Source organism: Meles meles, chromosome 5, assembly GCF_922984935.1.
Source record: "Meles meles chromosome 5, mMelMel3.1 paternal haplotype, whole genome shotgun sequence".
Taxonomy (NCBI): Eukaryota; Metazoa; Chordata; class Mammalia; order Carnivora; family Mustelidae; genus Meles; species Meles meles.
In genome coordinates this window covers 67,265,839-67,290,290 of record NC_060070.1, presented here as the reverse complement: position 1 = coordinate 67,290,290, position 24,452 = coordinate 67,265,839, and the positions used below count along the sequence as shown (strand labels likewise).

The 24,452-nt window shown below is 34.3% G+C and overlaps 1 protein-coding gene across 1 annotated transcript in view; it reads left to right on the top strand.

The window, feature by feature from the left end:
• Positions 1 to 438: 438 nt before the first annotated feature.
• PDE7B (phosphodiesterase 7B) overlaps positions 439 to 24,452 on the top strand; it is a 324,027-nt gene continuing 300,013 nt past the window's right edge. The window contains exon 1 of the mRNA XM_046006469.1: positions 439 to 719. Coding sequence (XP_045862425.1) covers positions 699 to 719 — 21 coding nt within the window. The 5' untranslated portion in view covers positions 439 to 698. The remainder of the gene's footprint in view (positions 720 to 24,452) is intronic.

The following is a 24,452-nucleotide window of genomic DNA, read 5'->3' as shown; positions in this document are numbered from 1 at the left end:
CACAACTTACATTTGGAAAAAGAGTATATAAATCTTGCCACTATTATTTAGCTGAAGGTTTTTTGTCTATTTTTCGTTTTTGTTTTTGATACACCCAGCCACAAGGTATTGTAAATTTTTAAAATCCATTCCTGAATATAGGAAATGTTTCTTGGGTTCTCCTGAGAGTGGGGTGCCCAGACTAACCACAGGCACACACACATTCTTCCCATAGTACAGTACTTTAAAATTAATAGCACATGCAGAGGAAAAACTAAACCCTTTGACGTCACTCTTGAAATGAGGAAACATAAACAGAAAAGGCTCCACTCCAGTGAGCCGCCAGAGTTGAAGCCGATTGGTCTCTGCTTTTCCTCGCCTGTGGCAACTGACAGCACCTCCCAGCCTAGCAGGCCGGCTGCCTGCCTGCTCCCCCAGCCAGTCGTGGGTCTGGGCACTGCAGCAGGCTCGGCTCTGTCCCAGCACTTGCCTGGGAGAAAAGTCGTGTACTCACCCAGAGACAATCTCTCTTTCTACCTTCTTTCTCTCTCGATTTCTCTACGTGCTTTTGTGTTTTTTTTTTTTCCTTGTTTTTACTTAATTATATTCCTAATCCTGGATGAAGTTGCTGGATTCTGCAGCACAAGTCTTCATGAACAAGCAGCACCGCTCAGAGATTTCACGGCATTCAAAGGTCACAGAACTGCCACTATGGTTAAATGTCTTGTTTAATGGTTGAGGTAGGTACAACAAATTTAAGCGGCAAGCTCATTTTTCTTGAGAGAACAGAATCACAGAGAGATGGCAGGAGTTTTATTTAAAATGAACCTGTATATATATATATATATATATATATATATATATATATAGGTCTGTGATTGTTACTACAGCAACCAGCTTTTGAATTTCCTTCCTTTTTCTAGGCGAACGGACTAAACATTACCACTTACCCTGAATTAACCCTTTCATTCCAACCAGCCTAAATGCGAGACTCCTGGATTTTCATTGCACTTTGAGCCCCCATGGAGGAGGACTCTTTTTTCCCTTCTTTTGTAATGAATGCAATACTTCTTCTTCAACATAAATCTTAGAGTTGGGTCATTTTTCTTTTCGGTGGAGACAGAACAGGAAAATATTGGTACAGAGATTGGTGAGGACTGCAGGACAGGGAAAAAGAAAATTAGGGTTTGGTTTTTTTTTTTTTTTTTTCTTGAGTTTGTCATGTTGGTTGATAGCAGACTTCAAGAAGAAGAAATTAGTAGGAATAAACTAATAGGTAATAGGGCTGAAGGTAGAAAAACTTGTAGAAGGTATGTCAGAAAAATGAATTCTTGAGGAAAATGCACTTCATCACCTTGTTGCATTTTAAAAAATATTCTGGATTTGGAAGTCGGCAGAAGAGGTGCAGGCGCTGAGTTAGATGACCCATGGTTTAGATCTTACTTTTTATAAAGGAAGCTAAAAAGTTCTTTATTAACCCTCTGAATTTGCTAATTTTCTTTTCCTACAAGAGTTGAAAGCAGAGTGAGATATTTAATTAGGGTCCTCACTGATTGAGCCAGGGATCTAATTAATCATCCGTAGATTCTGTTCTTCATGGGCTTTGGGCAGAGTGACTGTTCGAGTAAACCTCTTTGCACCAGAAGGCAGGCATAGACAGTAAACACACTAACTGCTGCAGGAAGCAGGGCAAATAACACAGTGCTAATGTTGTTTTCAATGACACGTTGTTATTATTATGCGTTGAGGGGGACCCCTGCTAAAAATCATTTCTGTGCAAAGAGTCCGTTTTTGTCAAAGCAATTCCAGTAACATATGGTTAACCTGGATTTCCTTATTAGCCTTCTCAAAGTTATGCAATAGCAAGTAAAACAGGATTATTCAAAACCATGACTCTGTTTCCAAAATTTCTTACTTGATTTTTTTTTTTTAAAGATTTCTATTCTCTACCTCGAGAAACAGAAATTTTAAAAACTGGGTCATGTTAGAAATATTAAGCAAGATATCAAAGACATAGTGCATTTCAAAGGGCTAACAAAATTAACTGCATGAGACTGTAATGTACTAAGTTAGAACTGTGAAAATATTAGCTCCGAAATGCAGAGGATGTGCTGTGAATGGACAATTGCTTTTCTCCAGCGCCTAGTGGGAAAACAAGGACTTTGTGTGTTGCAAATGCTGTTCCTCCATTTCCTCTGCTTTATCTTGTATTACCGGCTGGGGAAACAAAGATGGGTGTCAGTAGTAGCGTCTTGATTGACATTTTCTCCAATAAAATGAAGTTGCTTTTTGTCGCAAGTAGAAGCTCAAAGTTAACTAGTTGCAATTCCAAAGATTGTACCCTCTTTGTAAGGATTTTTACTTGATACCATAGCTGTCCAATTTCAGACTGTACTGACTCAGTTGAACAAAAGGAGACAAAAATCAGTGGTGACTCTAAGTCAGCAAATTAGCTGGCAGAAATCCTTTTTTGAATCAAGTTACTTAGGGTAAGGGTGGAAAAATCCAAGATGTGTCAGGAACAGACATCGACTTACGGAAAATCATTATACCAGTACACCTTTTGGTGCTTTACACAGTGTTCATCACAAAGCTGTTTATTGTCAGTTCTCAATAAATACCTAGTTAAAATACTTGTTGAGCACTTACTACCCTTCATATATTGTGAATTATTTAAATGATTCTAAAGTATGGCATTTTTTACTGTCTTTGAAAAATGTTTTGGGTGTCAGTCAGGCCTAAAATGTAATCTAGAAATCAGCACATCAGTAGTACAGAGGAGGGCATATTCAGCATTGACTTGTGTTATTTTCAGCCAAAGGACATCCTACTCCAAACAGATGCAAAAGTAAAATGACCAAGTTTCCTCAAAGTGGGAATGAACCACCTTGAAAATGCATCTGCCTAGTAATTAATCTTCCAAAGTCCAAGGTTGTTAGAGAGGCTCAAATCACGGAGGAAGCTGCTTGTCAACTCACAGAACAGAGTGTTGGAAGGAATTTTTTTAAGCCCTAGACTAATCTCAAGCAAGATGAAGAGGTCTTCATTATATTAAAGAGAACTACCAAAATTAAAAATTAGGATAGACTTCTGAACATCTAAATGTAAAAGCTAACAGGTAGTCTAAGTGGTTCAACTCACACTTACTTTTGGGGGACATCTTACTGGGGAAAGTAGGTCACTTACCGGGGACCCTGGATATACAGAATGTCTTATTCCCAAAATCCACCATCTTATGGTGAACACACATGTGCTACTTTGCACGTGTCTCCCAAAAGTAGCCTAGAGACAAGTAGGAAACTCTCCTCTAAGAGGTACATCTGGCTGAGGAAGAAGGGATTTGGCATTTGGAGATGTAATAAGGTCCTCTCTAATAGTTCTTCCTCGTGGTGGCACCTGCATTTCTCCCAACGATGTGCCTTGGAGAGCACTTCCATCATTCACATGAGAGCAGCCTTGTGATCTGTACCGTTGGCTTCCAGGAGTATCTTGGGTGACTTCGTGGACGTACTAACTTTGATGCGTGAGATAGTGCATACTTGGTGTATTAGCAATTTTTGAAATGATTGATATGGAAAATGGGGGAGAGAAGGGAAAAAGGGATGTAGAAACCCAAACTGACTGAATATCTACTATATACAAGCACTTAGCGATTTGAACGCAGAGAGTGAAGCGTGTCAAAGTATAACAAAGGTATTTATACTTTTCCAAGAATCATTTAGGACCCAAATCATTTCATTTGTACTTATTAGAAAGTGACTGCATGGAACACACTAAAAAAAAAACCAAACAAACAAACAATGACAACAACAACAAAAATAGGAGGCAGAGACAGGAGACCAGAATGGGCATTATCTTCAGGCTCTAACTAGCTGGGTGACTGAGCTACTTGCTCACTCTTGACTTCAGTTTCATTATCTATAAAGGAAACTGATTGTATTGTGTTTCTAACAGTACTTTTTATCTGAAACTTTTTATAGTATTCTTAATTTAGACTTTTTAAAATAATTCCATTTATATGTATATAAATGTGAAAACATCAAACCTTTATTCAAAAAACATCACTGTGTATTTTCAACATGTGCCATGAATGAATATAAAGATAGATACGCAATGATTTCCACCTTTGGGAAATTTAAATTCTGGATAAACATATAAACGAATAGCGGCATCTTTACAGAGAAATGGAAGAACAAAGCAGAGTTTGGAGGGAGGTAGTGATGGGAAAAATGAAACTGAAGAGGTGAAACTATGCCAATTGGAATTTAAGAAGAAAACTCAATTTTCTATCTATGTATTTATTTCTATTATGGTGATCTTTAATATGGTCAATTAAAGGCATTGCCATTCTTCTAAAATAACATATATAATGGTGCTATTAAAAAAATACAAAAATATAATATTGAAGACAGCTGAAGTTTTCTCCAGGGGCTGAATTAAGTTACTGCACAGGATGGAGATGGTGAATTAAGTCAGTCAACTAAATCAATGGTGATGATGGTGTCTTCTCTATCATCGTTTGAACTTGGAACCCCAAGGAGTCATAGAAAGTAGGAGTCCTTCGAGAACTTTAACAGCAGCCCCAGATGCCAGCAGCCATTTGGTACAAGCAAGGAATGGTCACAAGCTGCAATGGGCTTGAGTATTGATGCAATGTGGTGGTGTTCTGGGAAATGCCCTCAGTGTTAGGGAAGCTTACCTAGCGGCTTGGAACTTCCGGAGATGACCCATGTGAGTTAGGGCACATTTCTTAAATTTGGGGGGCCTCAGTTTCCTCATCTTTAAATGCAGCCATTGGAATATTTGTAGAATGCCTTTTTCCTTCCCAAATCTGACAAGATTAGTATGACTTCTTCGCATCCATTTGTTTTTTATTCTTCCATCTCTCCCATCCTTTATTTCTACCACTTCCCTTTCTACTTTGCCTTTGTTCAGTTTTCCAAATTCACATAATTTCACCTCCAAAATACTCTCTTTGCCAAAGAAAAACAAAAGTCAAACAAGGTCCTAGGTTTTGGAGAATTTCTCCTCAGGAAGAATATTGCTCCCCAGAGACCATCACCCAGACTTGCCCCGGTTCTCTTGTGCGAGGCTGATGGGCTGCTCCATGGCGGCAACACTCCTTCATACAGTAAGGGACGTGCTCTGTGTTCATTGTAGCTGGGTAGTATAACATTACATGACAAGAATCTTTCTCCTGAGTGCCAATCACTATTGTGATTTTCTATATTATTTAGTTTAATATCTCCTTAACCCAATTCTGGTTTCTTTAGCATAACTGAAAACATGTGGATAATCCAATTGGAGGAATCTTCAGACAAAGAACATTTTCTTTGGTGAATTGGTTGTTCACTGAGTACCTGCTCTGAGAACTTTGCCCTGATGGTCCAGGGTTACTGCCTCATCCTAGTGGTGGGATTTGATGTAGTTCAGTTCCCCTAATCCAGACACACTAGTGAGATCCAGTCAGATCTCACCAGTCAGATTGGGTCAGAACATTCATCCTGGCATCTCCTCTATGTGACAGTTTACAGTTACCAGCTCAAGCATGGAGAACAGGGAGCAAGGTTTGTAGTTTCAGATAAACCTAAAAATAACTCAACACTAAACACACAGGAACTTATTAAATAATATGCAGGTTTTAATGTACTACTGTATAAATACACCAATATTTTGAAAATCTAAATCCTTTCATGGCTGCTTTATACATCTATTTGCATGTAGTATAGAAGTAGGAAATAATAACCTTAGCCAATATGCCAGTAAAGAAAGTTTATGTCATACATTTAACCTCCCTCCTTCCCTCCCTTCCTTGTCTCCTCCCTTTCTTACATTTGTAAGGAGAAGATGGAAAAATTAAGATTGATAATGAGATGTTGATGGAGTTTCCCTTAGTAAAATTTGGAGTAATGTTTGTTTTAGTTTTTCCTTTTCTAGTAGTTGGTAAATTCACCTAAGATTTTTTTATTAAAATTCCAGATTGTTTTCTTATTAAGACCTTTTGTGTTTTACATTGTCATAATTAACATATAAATAAGAAATACATAAAATATCTTTTTAACACGATGAAAATTTTCATTACCAGCTCACTGCTTCAGACATACAAAGTAAAGATTCTGTTCAAAAAGGGGACTTATACATGACTTAAATAAAGTATATTTAAGAGTTCTGAGTTCTAGGAATATGCCTCTCTTCTCCTGCAATTGGAGGTCAGGTCTAGGGCCAGTCTGGGTTTAGGGCTCTTTCCTTAGGTCCAGGTATAGACGTAAGGAGGTTAACATATGCCTGATTTGGTCTGACTTGGTATCAAAAGATATCAAATAGTCAGTCAATGACTTACATATTCGTTGACCTTAGTCTAAGAATATATCAAATTATATTCATTTTATATTCTGTAATATAAAAAAAAAACCCAGAAGCTTCCTGAATCCAATAATAGGTGAGTTGTTGAAAATGTTACTTTAAATATGTACAATTAAAAAACATATAGTTATTTAAAAGAATGTGCTAGATCCGCAAGCACAAATATGGAATGATTTTTAAGACATATTAAGGAAAAAAAAAGGCTAAACATTTCCACAACTATGTATACACATTCATACACACTGATAGAAATTTTCTGGAAATTCCAATAAAAATCTTAAACAATGGACATCTCTGGGAGAACTCGGAGTAGAGGATGGGGAGCAAGACTTACTTTTCATGTGTATACTTTAGAACTGTTCAGCTTTTCTCCCCACAAGTTTATTACATCTATAGTGGGGGAAATGAAAAATATTTATTTATTATTGCATGATATTTAAAGTTGAGAAAAAAATAGAAAGTAAAAGAAGAGTTCTCTTTTGTTTTTTAAATTGCCTCATTTGCTTCTTCCTTAAATCCTGTTGAGTTCTTCCCATGTGTCATTGACAGGGTGAAGGAGCACAGTATGACCAGCAAGGAACCACTCCTGCTTGAGTAACTTTGGGCCAATCATCACTCTGAACACCAGTTTCCTCCTGGACAAAATAAGGGGCTTAGTGAAGGTCAAAGTTCCTTCTAGCTTTTACACATGTCTAAGAAAAATTTTTGGTCCATTGTATGCCCAACTATTTGAGATTTTTCTCCATAAACTGAATATACATATTTTACTGTACATATTTATTGTTTTGAAAGTTTTATCTAAATTTTCTGCTTTAGAATTGGTCAGTTTGGTTTAGTTTTTTGAATTAATTGAATACACAAAATTTGTATTCATCCAAATAGTATTTAGGGAAACCACACGTCATTGATAGACCTTTAAAATTAAAATCTGCTATAATATCATGTATTCACAAAACAGTAGAAAACACTTATTTGTATTAAGATGTGTCATTTGTTGCAATACAAGCAACTAACATTTCAGTTTGAATATGATTTATATATTTTTTGGTTTTCCAGGAGAAAAAAAAAAGACTTTCATTTCCCTTTCTCATTATGCCACTTGCCAGCTGTGTCTGGTCAGATGAAAGAACTCAGTCATTCACAAAAGTGTAGAAGCATTCTCATAAAAAGGAGATGCTGCAGTAATACAAAGGTCTAAAGACTGCCTTGATTTAGAAAAGGTCATTAAATTTAAGAAAAAAGTTGTTTTCCATGAAATAGAAATATAGCATATTTGTATGTCTTTAAGATAGTGTTCTTGCTTTTTCAACTAAATGAAAACATGTTCAATTTGGTTTTTAATTTGATTGGGAAAATGTAAATATTAGTCATTTTTGTTATTCAGTAATTTTTATTTTATATTTTTCTAGACTTTACTATTACATTTGGAATAAAGAGTAATCTTTAAGTAAAAATAAAATGAAAAGGATAAACATAAAACAGATACGAATTTGTTTGATTGCAGGTTTTGAATGACCAGAGCCAACATTCTAAACTTGTCTTCATAAATCTATTTTAATTATTTAAAAAATCATTAATCACATAAAATAATTCATTGACTTATAAATATAATAATTGATAAATATTGTCCTCTTTTTTAAATTAATATATTGCCCCAAGTGTTTACGTGTGAGTGCATGAGAGAGAGATTAAAGGCAAGGACTTTCTCAAACTTGAAGACAAATTTATATAAAAGCTTTTTATGTGGTAATTCATGTCAAGAAGACAGTGATTTGGAGAATATACCCTACCAAAAATGCCTCCTTTATTGTAATTCTTTAACAGAAGAAATAAATGCATTTACTAAATTAAATGATAATAATTATAATTTTTTTTAAAAAAATTCAGTTTGTATGTTATGTTGTGGAAGAGAAGGGAAAGCAGGAAGAAAAAAATGAGGTTCAAATTTTTTTTTTAAATATTTTATTTACTTATTTGACAAAGAGAGACAGTGAGAGAGGCAACACAAGCAGGGGGAATGGGAGAGGGAGAGACAGGCTTCCCGTGAAGCAGGGAACCCAATGCTGCTGAATCCCAGGATCATGACGTGAGCCAAAGGCAGACGCTTAACGACTAAGCCACCCAGGCGCCCCAAGGTTCAGACTTTTACAAGGGGCACTAAACTTGTAATCTAAAGCCTTGAGTTTAAGTTCCAATTGGTAGTCTTTCTGAGAGTAATACTTTCAGCAAGTTATTTAGAGTTTTTGACTTTTGTATGTCTGCAATGTAAATATTTATTTATTTATTTATTTATTTATTTATTTATTTATTTATTTATAAGAGTAGGAGAGCATGAGGAGAGGGAGAAACAGGAACCTGACATGGAGAGGGCAGGGAGAGCCTGCCCACGGGAGCCTGACAGGGGACTTGATCCCAGGACTTTGAGATCATGACCTGAGCTGAAGGCAGATGCTTAACAGACTGAGCCATCCAGGTGCCCCTGAAATGTAAATTTCAAGTGAAGTAACTTTAGGTTCTAAAATTTCTAGGACTTAATGCACAGATGAATTGACTTTCATGTGTAATTAATCACTCAATTCATAGCAGAAATGTCAAGTCACCTCATTCTTGAAAGATTCCTATTAGGAAAAGATTAGTTATGCCTATTTTAATGGCAAGAAAATTGAGGTTCACAGAAGTTATAGCCGATAGAATTGGTATACAACCCCAGCTTTTTTATGACAAATTTTTATTGCTTTTATATCTTTAAAATGCTTTATGTTTCAAGTTCATTTTTAATCATTCTAAGCATGAATTGAAAAAAATTATGTGAAACATAAAAGTATCTGTTTCAAATGTTAAAGTAATCTACTTGGTATATTTATTTATAGGATATTCCAATATATGAAGGAAAAACACTATTTCATTTTAAATGGATTCACAATGGATGAATCTGACACTTTAAACTTTGGAATTTTGGCTGTCAGAGGCAGTATAGTGTAATGGTGAATGGTGCAGAATCTGGCGCCATTCATTGTGGTTCGCTTATTAGCAATATGATCTCGAGAAAGTTACTTAATCTCTTTGGGCTTCACTGGACTTACTCTAAAATAAGAGTTTATAGTAGTTGTCTCATAAGATTGTTGAGAAGATCAAATGTCTTTTACCTGTAAAATACTTAGAACACTGTGTAAAAGACAGTAAGCATCATGTGTGTTAAGAGTTGGTACTATTTTCTTACAAACTATAAAAATTATTTCATGAAGTTGTAGCTGTTTTGTGTATAGTGCTGCTGGGTGCTTTAAACATTTAAGAGAAATATAGTTTTTTAATTTTTAAAATTTTCTATATTAAACAATAATGCATATACAGAAAAATACCCATCATATAAACGAACATAACAATTCACTTATTATAAGTGAACCTGTACAATCATGACCCAAGCCAAGAACCTGAACATTATTACATTATTGCCACCTCAGGAATCCATCATGCCTCCTCCATTCTGCCATTTGCCTTACAGGGTAAGACTCATTCAGTTGTATTTTGTTTATTTTCATTATTCCATAGTGTTTAATTATTTGAATACGCAAGAATTTGTTTGCTCATTCTGCTATGGAAAAACATTTGTGTGCGTCTAGTTTTTTAATATTATAAAAAATACTGGCCTGAGTATTCTTGTTACCCATTTTTGGTGCACATGTACCTGTATTTCTGTTGAACGTATACTTAGGAATAAGTTGCTGGCCAACAGAGAATGTTAATGTTCAACCTTAGTAGAAAATTCAAAAAATTGCTCAAAGTGGTTCAAATAATGTACATTCTTACCAACCCCATATAATAGATCACTTCCCCATTAACCTTACTTATTAGCATTTAGTAGGTATGTAATTATAGCTTATCATGGTTTTAATTTGCATTTTCCTGATTATTAATAAATTGGAGCATTTTTCACTTGTATAGATCAGGTAAACATCCTCTGTCAAATTTTTAAACAAGTCATTTAGATATTAATTTATAAGAATTCTTTATATATTTTAATACCTTTGAGTGCTATATATATTATATATATTTTCTCCCCTTGGTAAAATCTTCTGTTTTCCTCTTCAGGATTATTTTGGTCATTCTTGGTTCCATATAAATTATAGAATTAACTTAAGTTTCCTCCCTGCAAAACAAAACACTGTTAGGATATTGATCAGTTTGGAAAGACTGACAACTTTCCTGACTCTTCAAATTTATAACATAGTATATCCCTCCATTTATTTTGGTCTCTATTAAATTCTCTCAATTCTTCTAGCTTGTTTCGTGGCCATTTTACACATTTCTTGCTACATATTTTGATATTATTCAGAATGCTATCTCTTCTATTTCAATTTTAACTTTTGTTGCTTATACATAGAAAACCAGATTTTTCTATATCAATTTATCAACAACATTGCTAAACTCACTTATGAATTCTAATACTATATTCTGTAGATTTCTTTCATTTTCTAGGTAGACAATCTTACTATCTCAAAATATTGACAGTTATATATCTTCTTTTTCCATACTGAACTTTGTCTTATTGTACTAGCTAGAATTGTCAGTAAATTGCAGAAGATGGTAACAGTGGGTAAATTGATTGTTTCACATCTCAAGAGAGCTTTCAATATTTTTTTTACACTTAGTATGGTATTCTTTATAATATTTGGTAGTTCATTTATATTCCAGTTTGCTAGTTTTTATGAATGAATACTTATCAAATTTTTTTTGATACCCATCATATGATTTTTCTGTATCATTCTATTGTGATGGTGGTTGATTTTACAATGTCAAATCAAACTTGAAGTCCTAAAATAATTGCAATTTAGTCATGATATGTTGTGCTTTTTTTCCCCCCCTAAATTCCTCATTACCTTGTTTCTGGACTGCTAATAATTTTCAGGATTTTGAAACTGTGTTGATGAAAAAGATTAGCCTAAAATGATCCTTTCTGGTAACAACCCTATCAGGTTCCACAGACCTCATAAAATTAGAAAAATTATTCTTTTAAAAATATTTTGGGGGAATTTATATAAATTTGTGTAATTTTTTTCCTTAAATATTTGTTAAAATTTATAAATAAATCCATCTGGTGCTGGAATATTTTATAGGCAATTTTATAGTTATAGTTTTCATTCCACTAATTTTTATAGGCTATTCAGATTTTCTACTTTTATTTCCAGTTTTGGTAAGTTGTGTATTTCTTGGTCTTAGCTATTTTGTCTAAATTTTGTGACTAGCATGATGTTGTTTGTAATACCCTGTTTTAATATTAGTCTTACTTTTTATTCTTGCTATTAATTTATTATGCTATTCCTGTTTTTCCTTTTTTCCCTGTGGTTTTGTAAAGATCAATTAGCTATTTCAAGTAAATAAGTTTTGTTTTTTTAAAATCCTCTTCATTTATCTATGTTTGTTGTCTATTTTTAATTTCAATTCTTTATTATTTCCTTCTTTTTCCTTCCTTTAGGCTTATTTGCTGAGTTTTTTTTTTTTTTCTGTTTTCCCAAATGGTTTTGTTGTTGTTGTTGTTGTTGTTGTTGTTGTTTTTGGCTCATTTACTTTTCAGACTTTCTTCTTTTTGAATATATACATTTAAAGCAACCGATTTTCCTCTAACAGTTGGAGCTGTGTCCCAAAATTTAGTGCTTCCATTATGAGTTTGTTCAAAATAATTTCATTTGTAATTTCTTTTTGGACCCACAGATTATTTAAAAATGCATTTATTAATTTTCAAGTATATTGAGATCTCCTAGTTATCTTTTTGTCATTGTTTCTTAGTATAATTCTACTGTGATCATAGATCATACTGTGTATGATTGAGGTCTTTGAAATTTGTTGCAGCTTGTATGTGTGACCCAGCATATGGTCAACTTTTGTAAACATTTCACGTGCACTTGAAACGAATGTTTATTCTGTGGTTGTTAGGTACAGTGCTTTATATATGCCAGTTAGAAAATTCAGTAATTGCATTATTCAGATCTTCCACATCTTTACTGATTTTTTTTCTTCCTCTAATTACTGAAAGAGGTATGTTAACAACTCCAGATAATTGTGGATTTGTCTAGTTTTCCTTTTAATCCTGCCATCTTTTACTTTATATATTGTGTTAGCAATGTGAAATTGCCATTTTTATGGATTAAATATCTGAATATCAGCATTTTTATATAAGCTAATAAACTAATATTTTAATGGTGTGCTGTTAAATCATATCTTCACTGTGGAGTGATAATTGGTTCTTGGGAAGCAGAACATTCTTATATATCGTAATAGTTTATGTCCTTCCAAAAAGACTCACTAACAAATATACAGTGTTGGAAAGAGAAGCTAAAAAGATTCCTTAAGGGGATGGAATGATAATGGAAAGAGGAGATAAATACTTCATTTAGACAAATTATATCTTCCTGGTGAAATGAAACTTCTCATATAATGAAATATCCTTTTTTTTTTCGTCCGTCAATGCTTTATGTGTGACCCATTTTTCATTCTTTTAGTTTTAAATTTTCTGTATATTTATGCTTTAGATTTGTCTCTTTATAGTGGATGTATTGTTTTATCATTCAGTCTGGTTATATATGTCTTTTCAGAGGAGTTTTTAGCCCTTTTATATTTAATGTAATAGTGATATTTTTGAATTTAAGTGCTGACTTACTATCTACATTCCATTTGTTTTCCTGTTTTAGATTTCCTTTTATCTCATTGCTAGTCATCTTTTGGGTTGAGTATATTTGTCATTACATTTTCCTTTCCCATTAGCTTGTTATTTTTAAATTCTTTCGCATGTTTTACTGGTTACTACTGAAGTTACAGAATGTATGTTTGACCTAATCAAAGTATGAAGCAAATTAGTACTTTTATCACTGTATGGGAAATTGAGAACCTTAGAATGAATGTCTTAACTATTTTTATACCTCTCCTGAATTATATGCTGTTTTCAGGTATTTAATTTTATATAATTTAAGTCCCAAAATAAATACATTATTATGTTTTTATACAGTCATATATACACTTCATTACTTCCTGCATCTCTGTGATTACATATAGGACTTCTTTTAGTCTAGTGATAATTTGGTTTAGGTTTTCTTTGTCTGAAATGACTTTATTTTGCCCTTTTAAAATGTGAATGTTTCCTGGGAACAAAATTCTAGATTGGTAGTTTTCTTTCCTCACTTCAAGACATTATTATATTGCTTTACAACTTTCACTGGTTTTTTTGGGGGGGGGGCTTTGGTGTCAGAAAACAGCATTTAAAAACAATCTCTCCTTTTTACAAAAATTTTCTTGACGATTTGTAGTTCTTTGTACCTTCAATTTCCAATAGTGTTACCATTATTGGTTTGTTGTGAATCTCTTTGCATTTATTCCTGTGAGGGTTTATATGATTTCTTAAGTGTGCATCTTGATATCTTTCAGCAATTTTGGAAAATTACCATTCATTTTCTTTTTCAACATTGCTTCTGCCCCATTCTCTCACACTATTCTCAATGGGACCCCAATTACATATATACTTATCTTTGAATACTTCTACCCCCATTGTTCACCTTTGGTCTCTTTGTTCTTCATTTTGGACATTTTCTTTTGACCAGTATTTTATTTTCCTAATTCTTTCTTCAGCTGTATCCATTCTCTCACTTAATCCATTAAATAAGTTGACAACTTCTGTTATGACATTTTTCCATTCTAGAATTCTAGCATTCTTTTTTGTAGTTTCTAGATCTCTTTCAAAATTCTTAATCTTGTCTTTTATATCCTTGACTATATTCTACATACTATTTTAAAGTCTTTGTAACTGTTTTATTTATATATTTTGAGTGTCTATATGTATTATCTGCTATTGCTCCTGATTGGATCAAATTGTCTTGCCTTTCATATGCCTGATTCTTTTTGATGGAGTACTGGACATTGTATGTAAAAAATATGGGATAGCTCAATGCCTGGTGTGATGTTATCTTTCCCCAGATAAGATTTACACTTGCTTCTTTCATGTTACCAGTGTCAGTAATAAACTTTATTGTCTTAATATCATTTTGTGTTGAATGAATATATATGACATACTTGAAACAGTGGCTGGCACAAAATAAGTACTGTGTAACTCTGTTTTTGTTGTTGTTGTTTGTTTTTTTTTTTTTAATTTACTGTTCATTATTTTCTTTAATGGCTGTGAAAAGAGGGAAAGGGAAGAAAGTATTAAGGATAATTGATGTGTCATTATATGCACCAGTAGTAAATTCTCATTTTTAAAAAAATTTTATTGTCTTTTCTCATATATTTGAAATAAACTTAAAAATGAGAAGTTGTATTCATCAAAGTCATGAACTAAATAGATAAAAATTAGTATGTGTTCACCTGCCGAATTTCACTATGGTCATTATAACCATTATGCAAAAGTTAAACAAAACAAGAATTATAATCTCAACAGTGTAATCACCTTATTATATAGTTATTACTTGCCAATAGTACTTTGACAAGAAGATTGTTAATATCCTAATGAGATCTTGGGTCTAAGAACGATTTGTAATAGACAGATTTTTATCTGCACCTCACATTTCCAATTAAAGATACCTACAGAAAGGTATTATTTAATTCTTGATTTATGGTTTTTGTGACTGGCAGCTAATGTTTTAGATAGTAGCTGATATAAATGAACTACAATGAGCTATTAGCAAATTTCTTTATTGTCCTAATTGTCCTAATTGTTTATAGTTTCATATAAGCAAATATGTCATTGAATGAAAATGACACTCCATTTGTGTTATAAACACTCAAAAATTTTTATTTTTATTTATTTTTTTAAGTTTTTATTTAAATTCCAGTTAGTGAATATACAGTGCAATATTAGTTTCAAGTGTACAATTTAAGTTATTCAACACTTACATACAGCACCTGATTCTCAAGTGCACTCCTTTTTTTTTGTAATTTTAAAAAAAATTTATTTTCAGTACACTAGCTTGTCCTATGGAATGAGCAAATTAATTATTTAAATAGTTGCAAACAAAATATTCCTGGGAATAAGCTTAGCTATGCTATAATTAAACTCTGGCCTATTTATGTAAAACCAGATTTTTCATGTTCTGTGTTTATCCATTGCCTCTGGCTGTTTGTTGTCTTTCCTGAGTGTTTGTGCTGTCCTAGTGCTACTCTATGCAGGTTTTGCCAGGGCTGGGATGTCTTTGAAGCACAGGTCAACTTGATGTCAAAGCTAATAAGTGCAAAATATACCACATTCTTAACCTTGACTCTAATCAGTATTTATGAGCAATTTTCAAAGAGCTTGAGAATATATATTTTTAGAATAAAAATATTAAGAAGTTAAGAAAAATGAACTTGATACATTCTCCTCTATTGGTATTCTCTTCAAACAAATGTGTATTTCTAATTTTCATACCTTGTGTGATGTTTTCTTTTCAAAATAAAGATGAAAAAATTGGAATTTAAAAAGAGTCAATGCTCAATAATTTTCAAATGTACTACTAAGTAAATATTAAGACATAATAAATTAAAAACATACTAATTAGAGGTAAGTTTTATGAAATGTTACTATTTTCCATTCATAATATCATACCTCACAGGTAATTAAAATAAAGGAAATTTACTTGATATTTAAGCCAAATGAATAAGTTTCATGTGTTACTCCATGAATTTTTAAACTGAGGAGACATTTTTAGCTTTAGCACATTATATAGAGGAATAGCAAAGAGTTACAAACTATTGAGTAACTAGATAGTAGTTATGTAGTTTTTAATTGCCACTGCCTCAAATGTGGCATGAGTTGTTTTTCCATTTTTAACAGAACAAATATTTAATGTTTTTTCCTTAAAGAAATGCAAAAGAAGGGAATATTTAAATTAATATTTAAACTGATTTAATGTGCTATCTCTCCTTCACATTTGAAGAAGTTAATTTAATATGTAAACTAATTTAATGAGCTAATTTAAAATTAACAAATATTTACAAGCCTGATTATTTTGACCTGGTTATTCATGCACACTTGAGTAAACAAGATGATTTCAATTATTTTCTAACTGTGAAATGGGCCTTAAACTTATGTCATCTGTCTCCAAAAAGGTTTGATATCAAAATATCAATTTTTTTTTTTTAAGAGTGTCAGGCAGGGAAGATTTTTTCCTATGGCTAAGATGAGTTTCAAGTTGCACATAGCTGAGAATTCCTTGTCCTGGACTTTTGTTGTAGAACAGGGGTAGATACGGACTTCTTTTGATTGCAAAACTCTCAATTTTTGTACATATGGCAAACTATTAATCAGTACAAATTTATGATATAGTATATTGATAAGCACTATCATTTTGAGGAAAATTTTAATTTCTGATTAAATCTCTCAAATCTCCTCAGAAAAATCTCCATACAGGTGTAATTGTCCCCTTTTCAGGAGCAAACACAGGCTTTCATTGGTTAAAAAATTAGTCTAAGGTCACAGCTTTTCAACAACAGACCCTGATTCATTCATTCGACCATCAGGTACTTGGGGACCTAATGTGGTATAGGGACTGGGGATATTAATGTAGAAAAAACAAAGTTACTTACCCACGGAGCTTGCATTCCAGTGAGGAAGACTGACAGTCAACATGTAAACAAGTATATAAAACAGATAATTTCAGACATGGCTAAATGCCATGAAGAAAATAAAGCAAGGTAGTGAGACAGCTAGCCAGCCACAGAGATACGGATGTATGTTGGGAGGCCAATGGAGTCTTCTCTGGGTCTGAAATGATGAGGAAGATGTAGCTATGGAAAGACCCGGAAGAAGAGACATCCAGGCAGAGGAAAGAGCAAGAGCAAAACTCTTTGAAAGGAGCAAGTTACACTGTTGTAAAGGCAGAAAAGTCTAGTGCTGCTGGAACAAAATGACACGAAAGGAAGGACAGAGATAGTGGGCCTAAGTAAGCAGGGTCCAGACTACAAGGGCCTTTACAGAGCATGGTTTGAATCTTACTCTCTCACTGTGAATGAAGTCACTGAAACCAAGTAGACAGGGAAGGGACAGCCACTGATTTATGCTCCTGTGGGGAGCATGGGTTGTTCAGCACAGGGTACAGTATCCATCATGGGCAGCTGCTGGCTACAGTAGGCCAGATGGGAGGTGAGGGGGGCTTGGATCATAGCAGAGACAGTGGAGTAGTGATCAGTGTTCAGACGTTGAGCATCTGACAGTAGAACATATGGGACTGGATGGTGGATCGAATGTGAAGGAAAGACAGCAATACATAGTGCTTTTGATCCCCGGCTCTGGGGATGGGGTCCCTGGGCTCATATTCTGGTCAGTCTCCCATCAGATTTGTAACCTTGGACGAGTAACTTCAGACAAGTAAACTGTTCTCTAATTTGTAAAATTGGGGAAGGATTCCAATCATTCCTGTGTTATAGTACTGATAGATTGTGTGTGTGTGCACGTACACTTAGGAGTGGGTTCAGGAGTATGTACTTTGTATGTTGTGTACATGACCATTAAATAAAATAAATTTGAGAATGATTGATGCCTTCTAGATGTTTAGCTCACATCATTGCCGGTAGCATTGACAATATAGGGAAGATAGAGGGAGGATGAGGATGGGGAAGGGGATTACAAAGAGAAGTTAGGAATTCTGTTCAGGACCCATTCAGTTTGAGATGCAGTATTCAGGAAAGAGTTCAGAACTGAACTAGATTTGTCAGTGCATACGCTATTTAAAGCCTTGGCACCAGATGAGATCACCTAGAAAGACAACGTAAATAGGAAGAGGGTGGAGGACTAAACCTTCCACCAGCATCCAAGGGTCAGGAGAGGAGGAGGAGCCAGGAAATGATTCAAATGCATACACATCTGGTTTTTACATGGTGCTGCCTATATTACTGGAGTCTTGCCAGAGCTCATGCTTCAGAAGACTCTATCGACATGAAAGCCTCTTTATACATTTCTAGAGGCAAGGGGCTGAGGATTCCGGCTTGGACCCTGATGACAGGAATTTTCCATACATACTTGAGAGCAGCACAAAGAAACTGTGGTATAAATATGCCGTTCCATGTTTACTCGTAGATTTTTTTTTTTCCTTTTAGCACAATCGTACTTAAGCATGGCCCCTAATGAGAACTCAGTTGGCTTTGCACAAGCTCAGATTTCTTCTCATGAAAGTATGGGCGACTCCAATTGACAAAGATTTTTGTTTTGGTACAAAAGTCTAGAACTGGAAAAGAATCATCTCCTAGATGCTGTATTATTTATGACAGTTTGATTTCCAGTCAGCCCACCAAAGCCTGTGTAACCCACAAAGAAATGAAATCCAAGTGCAAAGAATACATATGTAGACCCTAAACTACACATGGGGCAGGGTTTAAGGAAATAGTCGCAAGAGACCAGGAACACATTTTCTTCTCTTGTTGGGCCTAGCAAAGAAAGGATAAGAGAATTTCCTATTGGGTGGGGATGTTTGGCATCAGAGAAAGGTGTTCTTGTGGCCATGGTCATTAACAAATAAGCTGGCCAGTAATTGTGGAAAACACAGATATATGAACTGAGGAAAAGAATTCTCAGGAAAGATAGGAAACTTGAAATCTAGTCTTGGCTCTGACATTCACCTCTGTTGTGATATGAAGGAAGTCACAAACTGTTCTGTAGTTCAGTTTCCATTCATTTGATATTGGTTGTAATAATTCCTCACAGTGTTGTTTTAAGAATAGTTTGATTATATATATAGATATACTTATGTGTGTGTTGTGTATAGTCTGTTGAGGTATATATGTAAAATATGTATTCACTATAGTGGTGTGAATGGTGGAAAGATCTAGGTAACTTATCACTTCTCTTTGATTTTTATTTTAATAAACGATTCTTAGAAAAATATGAATGGCTGGATTTTAATCATGTGGAGCAATGATAACAAAAATGAAATTTGAAAGAAAACTAATTCAAACAATTCAGAGTAACTTCTATTCATAACATTGTGATTAGGTCACCTCATTAGCTCCTCCAATTTTTCCTAACAGATGCCTCAGAGAGCTGTCAAAAATGATCCAATTCAGCTTTCTTAAGAGACTGAGTACTTGCAAAGAGGAGTTCAGTTGCCTTAGCAAATTTTACCTTATATAAATATAATTGGTAACATCCTTATAATTTACCTCCAGCAGGCGATCTAGAATTTCATTACAAATCATTATTTACTATCTTAGTGCTGCTCTGTGTGCTAAACCAGGAAGAATGCCTGTTTAGGATTTCATAATTTTATCAATCACTACCCAGTTGTATGTCACTAATGAGTGAAAATGCTGTTTCCCATTTTTTCATGTCCAGCTCTTTCACTTACACTGAATTTTTGAAAAGCTTTTTGAACACCAGCAGGTTACCAATACCTTGAGTTTGGTGAGGATTTTCTCAGCTTATATTTTATTCTACAGAGAGAATGGGTTCTACATAACAGAACAATTTTTGTGTCTTGGTGTATTGTCTAATGCTTTGGTGTCTTGATTATTGATTTCCAACAATATTCTATAATGACTCTTGTATTAATGAATTAATTTTACAAGTGTGAAAAAAATTCACTCTGGTAACTATCCATGTACACAATCACTCCCTAAAATGAAGGTATCTGATTATTATACTTACAAGGAAGATGGAGGGCCAGAGCTGAAAGAAAAACTGATTTGGTTATCAATCCAGAAGTAGAAATTGTTTGACTTCTTTCATTCTTCTCTACCACAGACTTATAAAACACATCTGAATTCGTAAACCATCCATAAACACCAAATGATACAATATACAAAAATACCTAAAAATGGGAAGAGAGATGTCTTTTCCATACATATTGTCAGGTGTCCTTTTTCCTCCAGATTTTTAAACAGACATTTGAGTCCAAGAACATTCTCCATAATGTTCTCAGTGAAAGAATGCAGTGTCCTGTGAGTCTATGTATTATGGAGTTGAGTTTTTTGGCCTAAATTGTTTTTGAAGGATTCTTTAATGATCTTTCATATAGATCTTTAATATAGAATGATATAGTTTTGGGAATTTCACTAGTTCTGGAAAAGAACAGATGCTTTAAAACAATTATTTAATTTACTGAATATATGAACTAGCTGTTTATGATTTATTTTGATGAGTACTACTTTTATTGTTGTGATTATAAAACAATATAAGTATGTTGTAAGTAATTTGACAACATAAAATATAAATATTGATAATCATTAATACTTTGACTTCTATTCACAGACATCGACTTTTTATTTTAAAAGATTGCTCTTTTTTTTTTTTTTTTTGTTTTGGAGAGAGAGAGAGAGAGAGAGCGAGCATGTATGCATGTGTGATGGGAGAGGTGGAGTGGGCGGGAGAAGAAAGGGAGAGAATCTTAGTAAGCTCCATGCAAAGGCAGAGCCCACTGAGGGGCTCCATCTTATGACTTGGAGATCATGACCTGAGCTGAAACCAAGAGTCATAAGCTTAAGTAAATGAGCCACCCAGGCACCCCAAAGTTTGTGTTTTTAATTGCAAATATTTCCAACATACAGAAAAGTATAGAAAAGAAAATGTTATGACAGACATCTGTGTACTTACTACCTCCATAGATGTAAAATTACTCATTCAACAAAAAGTTCCTGAAAATTGCTAAACTAGCTAACTTGCTAACACTGTTCCAAGTGCCTGCAGATTCAGCAGGGAGCAGAACAGATACTAGCAGGGGACACAGACAGTAAGTTAAATGCATATGTAAAAGATAATAGTGATAATTGCTGTAAGAGGGAGAAAAAAAGCAGGAAAGGTGGTTAGGGAATGTTGGGGGGTGGGCATGAAATTTTAAAGAGTTGTTGGGAGGCATCACTCAGCAGGTGATGTTGTAGAAAAGACCTGAGATCCTGAGAGAGTGAACTATGCAGATACCTACCGATGCCTCAAGGCACAGCAAGTGCAAATGGCCTGAGGTAGGAGTGTGCCTGATGTTTGAAGCCTCTCTAGCTTCCTTTTTATCTGTCTCATTAATTTCTTTCCTTAATTCAATGGAGGTTTGTTTTGTTGTTCTACTGACTATTGGTTTACTCTGTTGCTCAATTTTAATCTTTCTTTCTAATTTATTCATTTCACATTGTAAATTTCCCTTCCAATATCTTTTTACCTATCATAATCTTTAAAATATGATATATTCATTGTAGCTCATTTCTAAATATTTTGTAAATTCTGTGATTTTTTTTCAATTCAGTAATTATTTAGAAGTTGTTATTTTAAATTTCTAAGCGTGGGAGGTGGTAAGGAGATCGCTTTCTTTTGTTACTGATTTCTAAGTTTGAAGCATTGTATTCAGGGACTGCTGCTTATATAAAATGATTCTTAAATCTTTTTGAGAATTGCTTTGTAGTTTAAGTCACTAATTTTTGTGAAAAAAAAAGTTCATGTGAGAAAGAAAGGAAGATATTTTCTGTAATTGTTGGAACTGTAAATAGTCCCCAACTCAAGCTTAACTGTGTTGTCAAAAGCATCCATTCTCTTACTAGCTTTTTGACAGCTGGATCAATGAATGCAATATGTTGCTAAAATTTCCTGCTCTAATTATGGATTTGTGAATTTCTCCTTGTAATACTGTCAATTTTTGCTTTGTACACCTCAAGGTTTGCCTAGTAAGAGAATGCAAATTAAGAATGATTATCTTCCTTATAACTGTTACTTTTATTTCAATTATGTACTCTATTCCATCAATATTAAAACATTAACAATCTTTTAATAACATTTTAACATAAAACCTGCTATTCCTGTTCTCTTCTGGTTATTTTCCTGACATATCTTTTTTTATCCCCTTGCTTTCAACATTTCTGAGAGTAGATGTTCTTTGTGTGTCTTTTCAGATAACAGAACTGGGATTTAACTTTTTTATTATATGAAAGACTTTTAACTGTCAAGCTAAATCTGTACCTACATTAAAATCTATTTATTTAGTTTTAACTTTGCTTTTCTATTCATGATGCTTTTTGGTTATTTCTTATTTACTCTTTTTCTGCTTTCTATTGGATGGATTTGAGCTTTTAAATTCATTTTCTCTTCATTGGTCTAGAGATTAAGCATCTCATTTTTTTTTTGTTTTTTTCCTGTTTTGTTTTGTTTTTGTCTTTTAAATTTATTTATTTTTTTCAGCATAACAGTATTCATTGTTTTTGCACAATACCCAGTGCTCCATGCAATACGTGCCCTCCCTATTACCCACCACCTGGTTCCCCCAACCTCCCACCCCCCCCCCTTCAAAACCCTCAGGTTGTTTTTCAGAGTCCATAGTCTCTTATGGTTTGCCTCCCCTTCCATTTTTTTTTTATAAACATATAATGTATTTTTATCCCCAGGGGTACAGGTCTGTGAATCGCCAGGTTTACACACTTCACAGCACTCACGATAGCACATACCCTCCCCAATGTCCATAACCCCCTCCCCCTCTCCCAACCCCACCTCCCCCCAGCAACCCCCAGTTTGTTTTGTGAGAGTAATAGTCATTTATGGTTTGTTTTTTAAAAGTGATTTTATTTATTTGGAGGGGGCAGGATCAGAAGGAGAGGGAGAAGAGACTCCCTGCTGAACAAGGAGCCCGATGCAGGACTTGATCTCAGGACCTGGGATCATGACCTGAACAAAAGCAGACACCTAACCAACTGAGCCACCCAAGCAACTTAGGCATTTTATTTTTTATGGTTTCAGTGATTACCCTTAAATTTTTAATATTCACACTAGAGATAAATATAAATAAGTATATATGTACTCAATATCTCTATCACACTCCAGAATGATATAAGGAACTTACTTAAATCATCTTATATCAGATTCTGTCCACCCTCCAAACCATGTCGTTATGCTATTTGAGCTTATTTGAGCTTATTCAGGGTTTATTTTTAAACCCTGAAGTATTATCTTTTTAAAATTTTTATAGTAAATGCTTATTTAAATTTGCCATTAGTTTCCAACATCGCTCAACACTGTTTCCTACATCCCATTCCTTCTGTGTAGGTCCATGTTCTTTCTTTGAGGGTTCGTAAGTAATGAATACTTTCCATATTTAGACTGGCAAATGTCCTTTTTAAATCTCATTCTTGAATGATAATTTAACAGGATATAGACTTCTCTAAGTTTCATTCATTTTCTTGCAACACTTTGAGGATAATATTCACTTGCATTTCAGTCTTTATTGCTGCCAATGAAGTTTTTGCTGAGTCTAGTTTTTACTTTGTGGCGCACTGTCTCTTCTGGTTGCTTTTCAGGTTTTTTATGTTCAACTCCGCTGCAAAGCACACCTCGAGACAAAGGTTGAAACAGAAAGTGTTTCTTGGGGGAAATGGCCTTTGGAGTGTAATTCACAAAGAGATCAGGAGTACCTGGGAGAGCTTTCAGCCCACAGACCAGGTCTGACTTTGAGAAAAGAGAGAAGAGGAAAGGAGTCTGGAGTAGGAAAGGCTCAGCCTGCAGGGCAGCTCCGAGAACCTCAGCCAGGCTCCTGGTGATCTCCCAAGAACAACTGCCTGTTGCAAGAGTTTGGCTTTGGGCCAGAAGAGCTCTGCTCTCATACCCTCACTATCCCAGCATGAACTAGGAGCAGTCTAGGAAGAGTGCCTCCATGGGAACCCTGGTGTAGATCCTGAGGGAGGAGAAGCTGGAGCCCTCAACTGAGGCACTTCTTCCACCAGGTCCTCCCTTGAGTGCTGAGGATGGCTTCTCTCTCTCTCTCCTGTTCCACAGGCTCTCTGAAATATCTACATTTACCTTTATTTATCCTGCTTTATAATTTTGTATCATTTCTATGTTTCACATATTTCATCAAATCTGGTAAAACTTCAGCCACAGGTTCTTTGAAAATTGCATCTAATACCTTCTCTTCCCTTCCTGAACATCTGTTAAGTATGTGTGGTTTGCATCCTCCTTCCATGATCCATTTTTCTTAAACACTTTTCATATATACTGTATCTTTATTTCACTATACTTCATTGCGAATGTTTTCCTTAGATTTCTCTTCCAGTTCTGTAATCTCTTGAGCAATGTCTAAAAGGCTTTTGATCCATATTTGAGTTTTCATCTTTAATTAATCTTATTTCTTAATACTCAGTTCTAGAAAATATATTTGTTATTGCCCATTGCCATGTTAGTGTCCTGCTCCTTC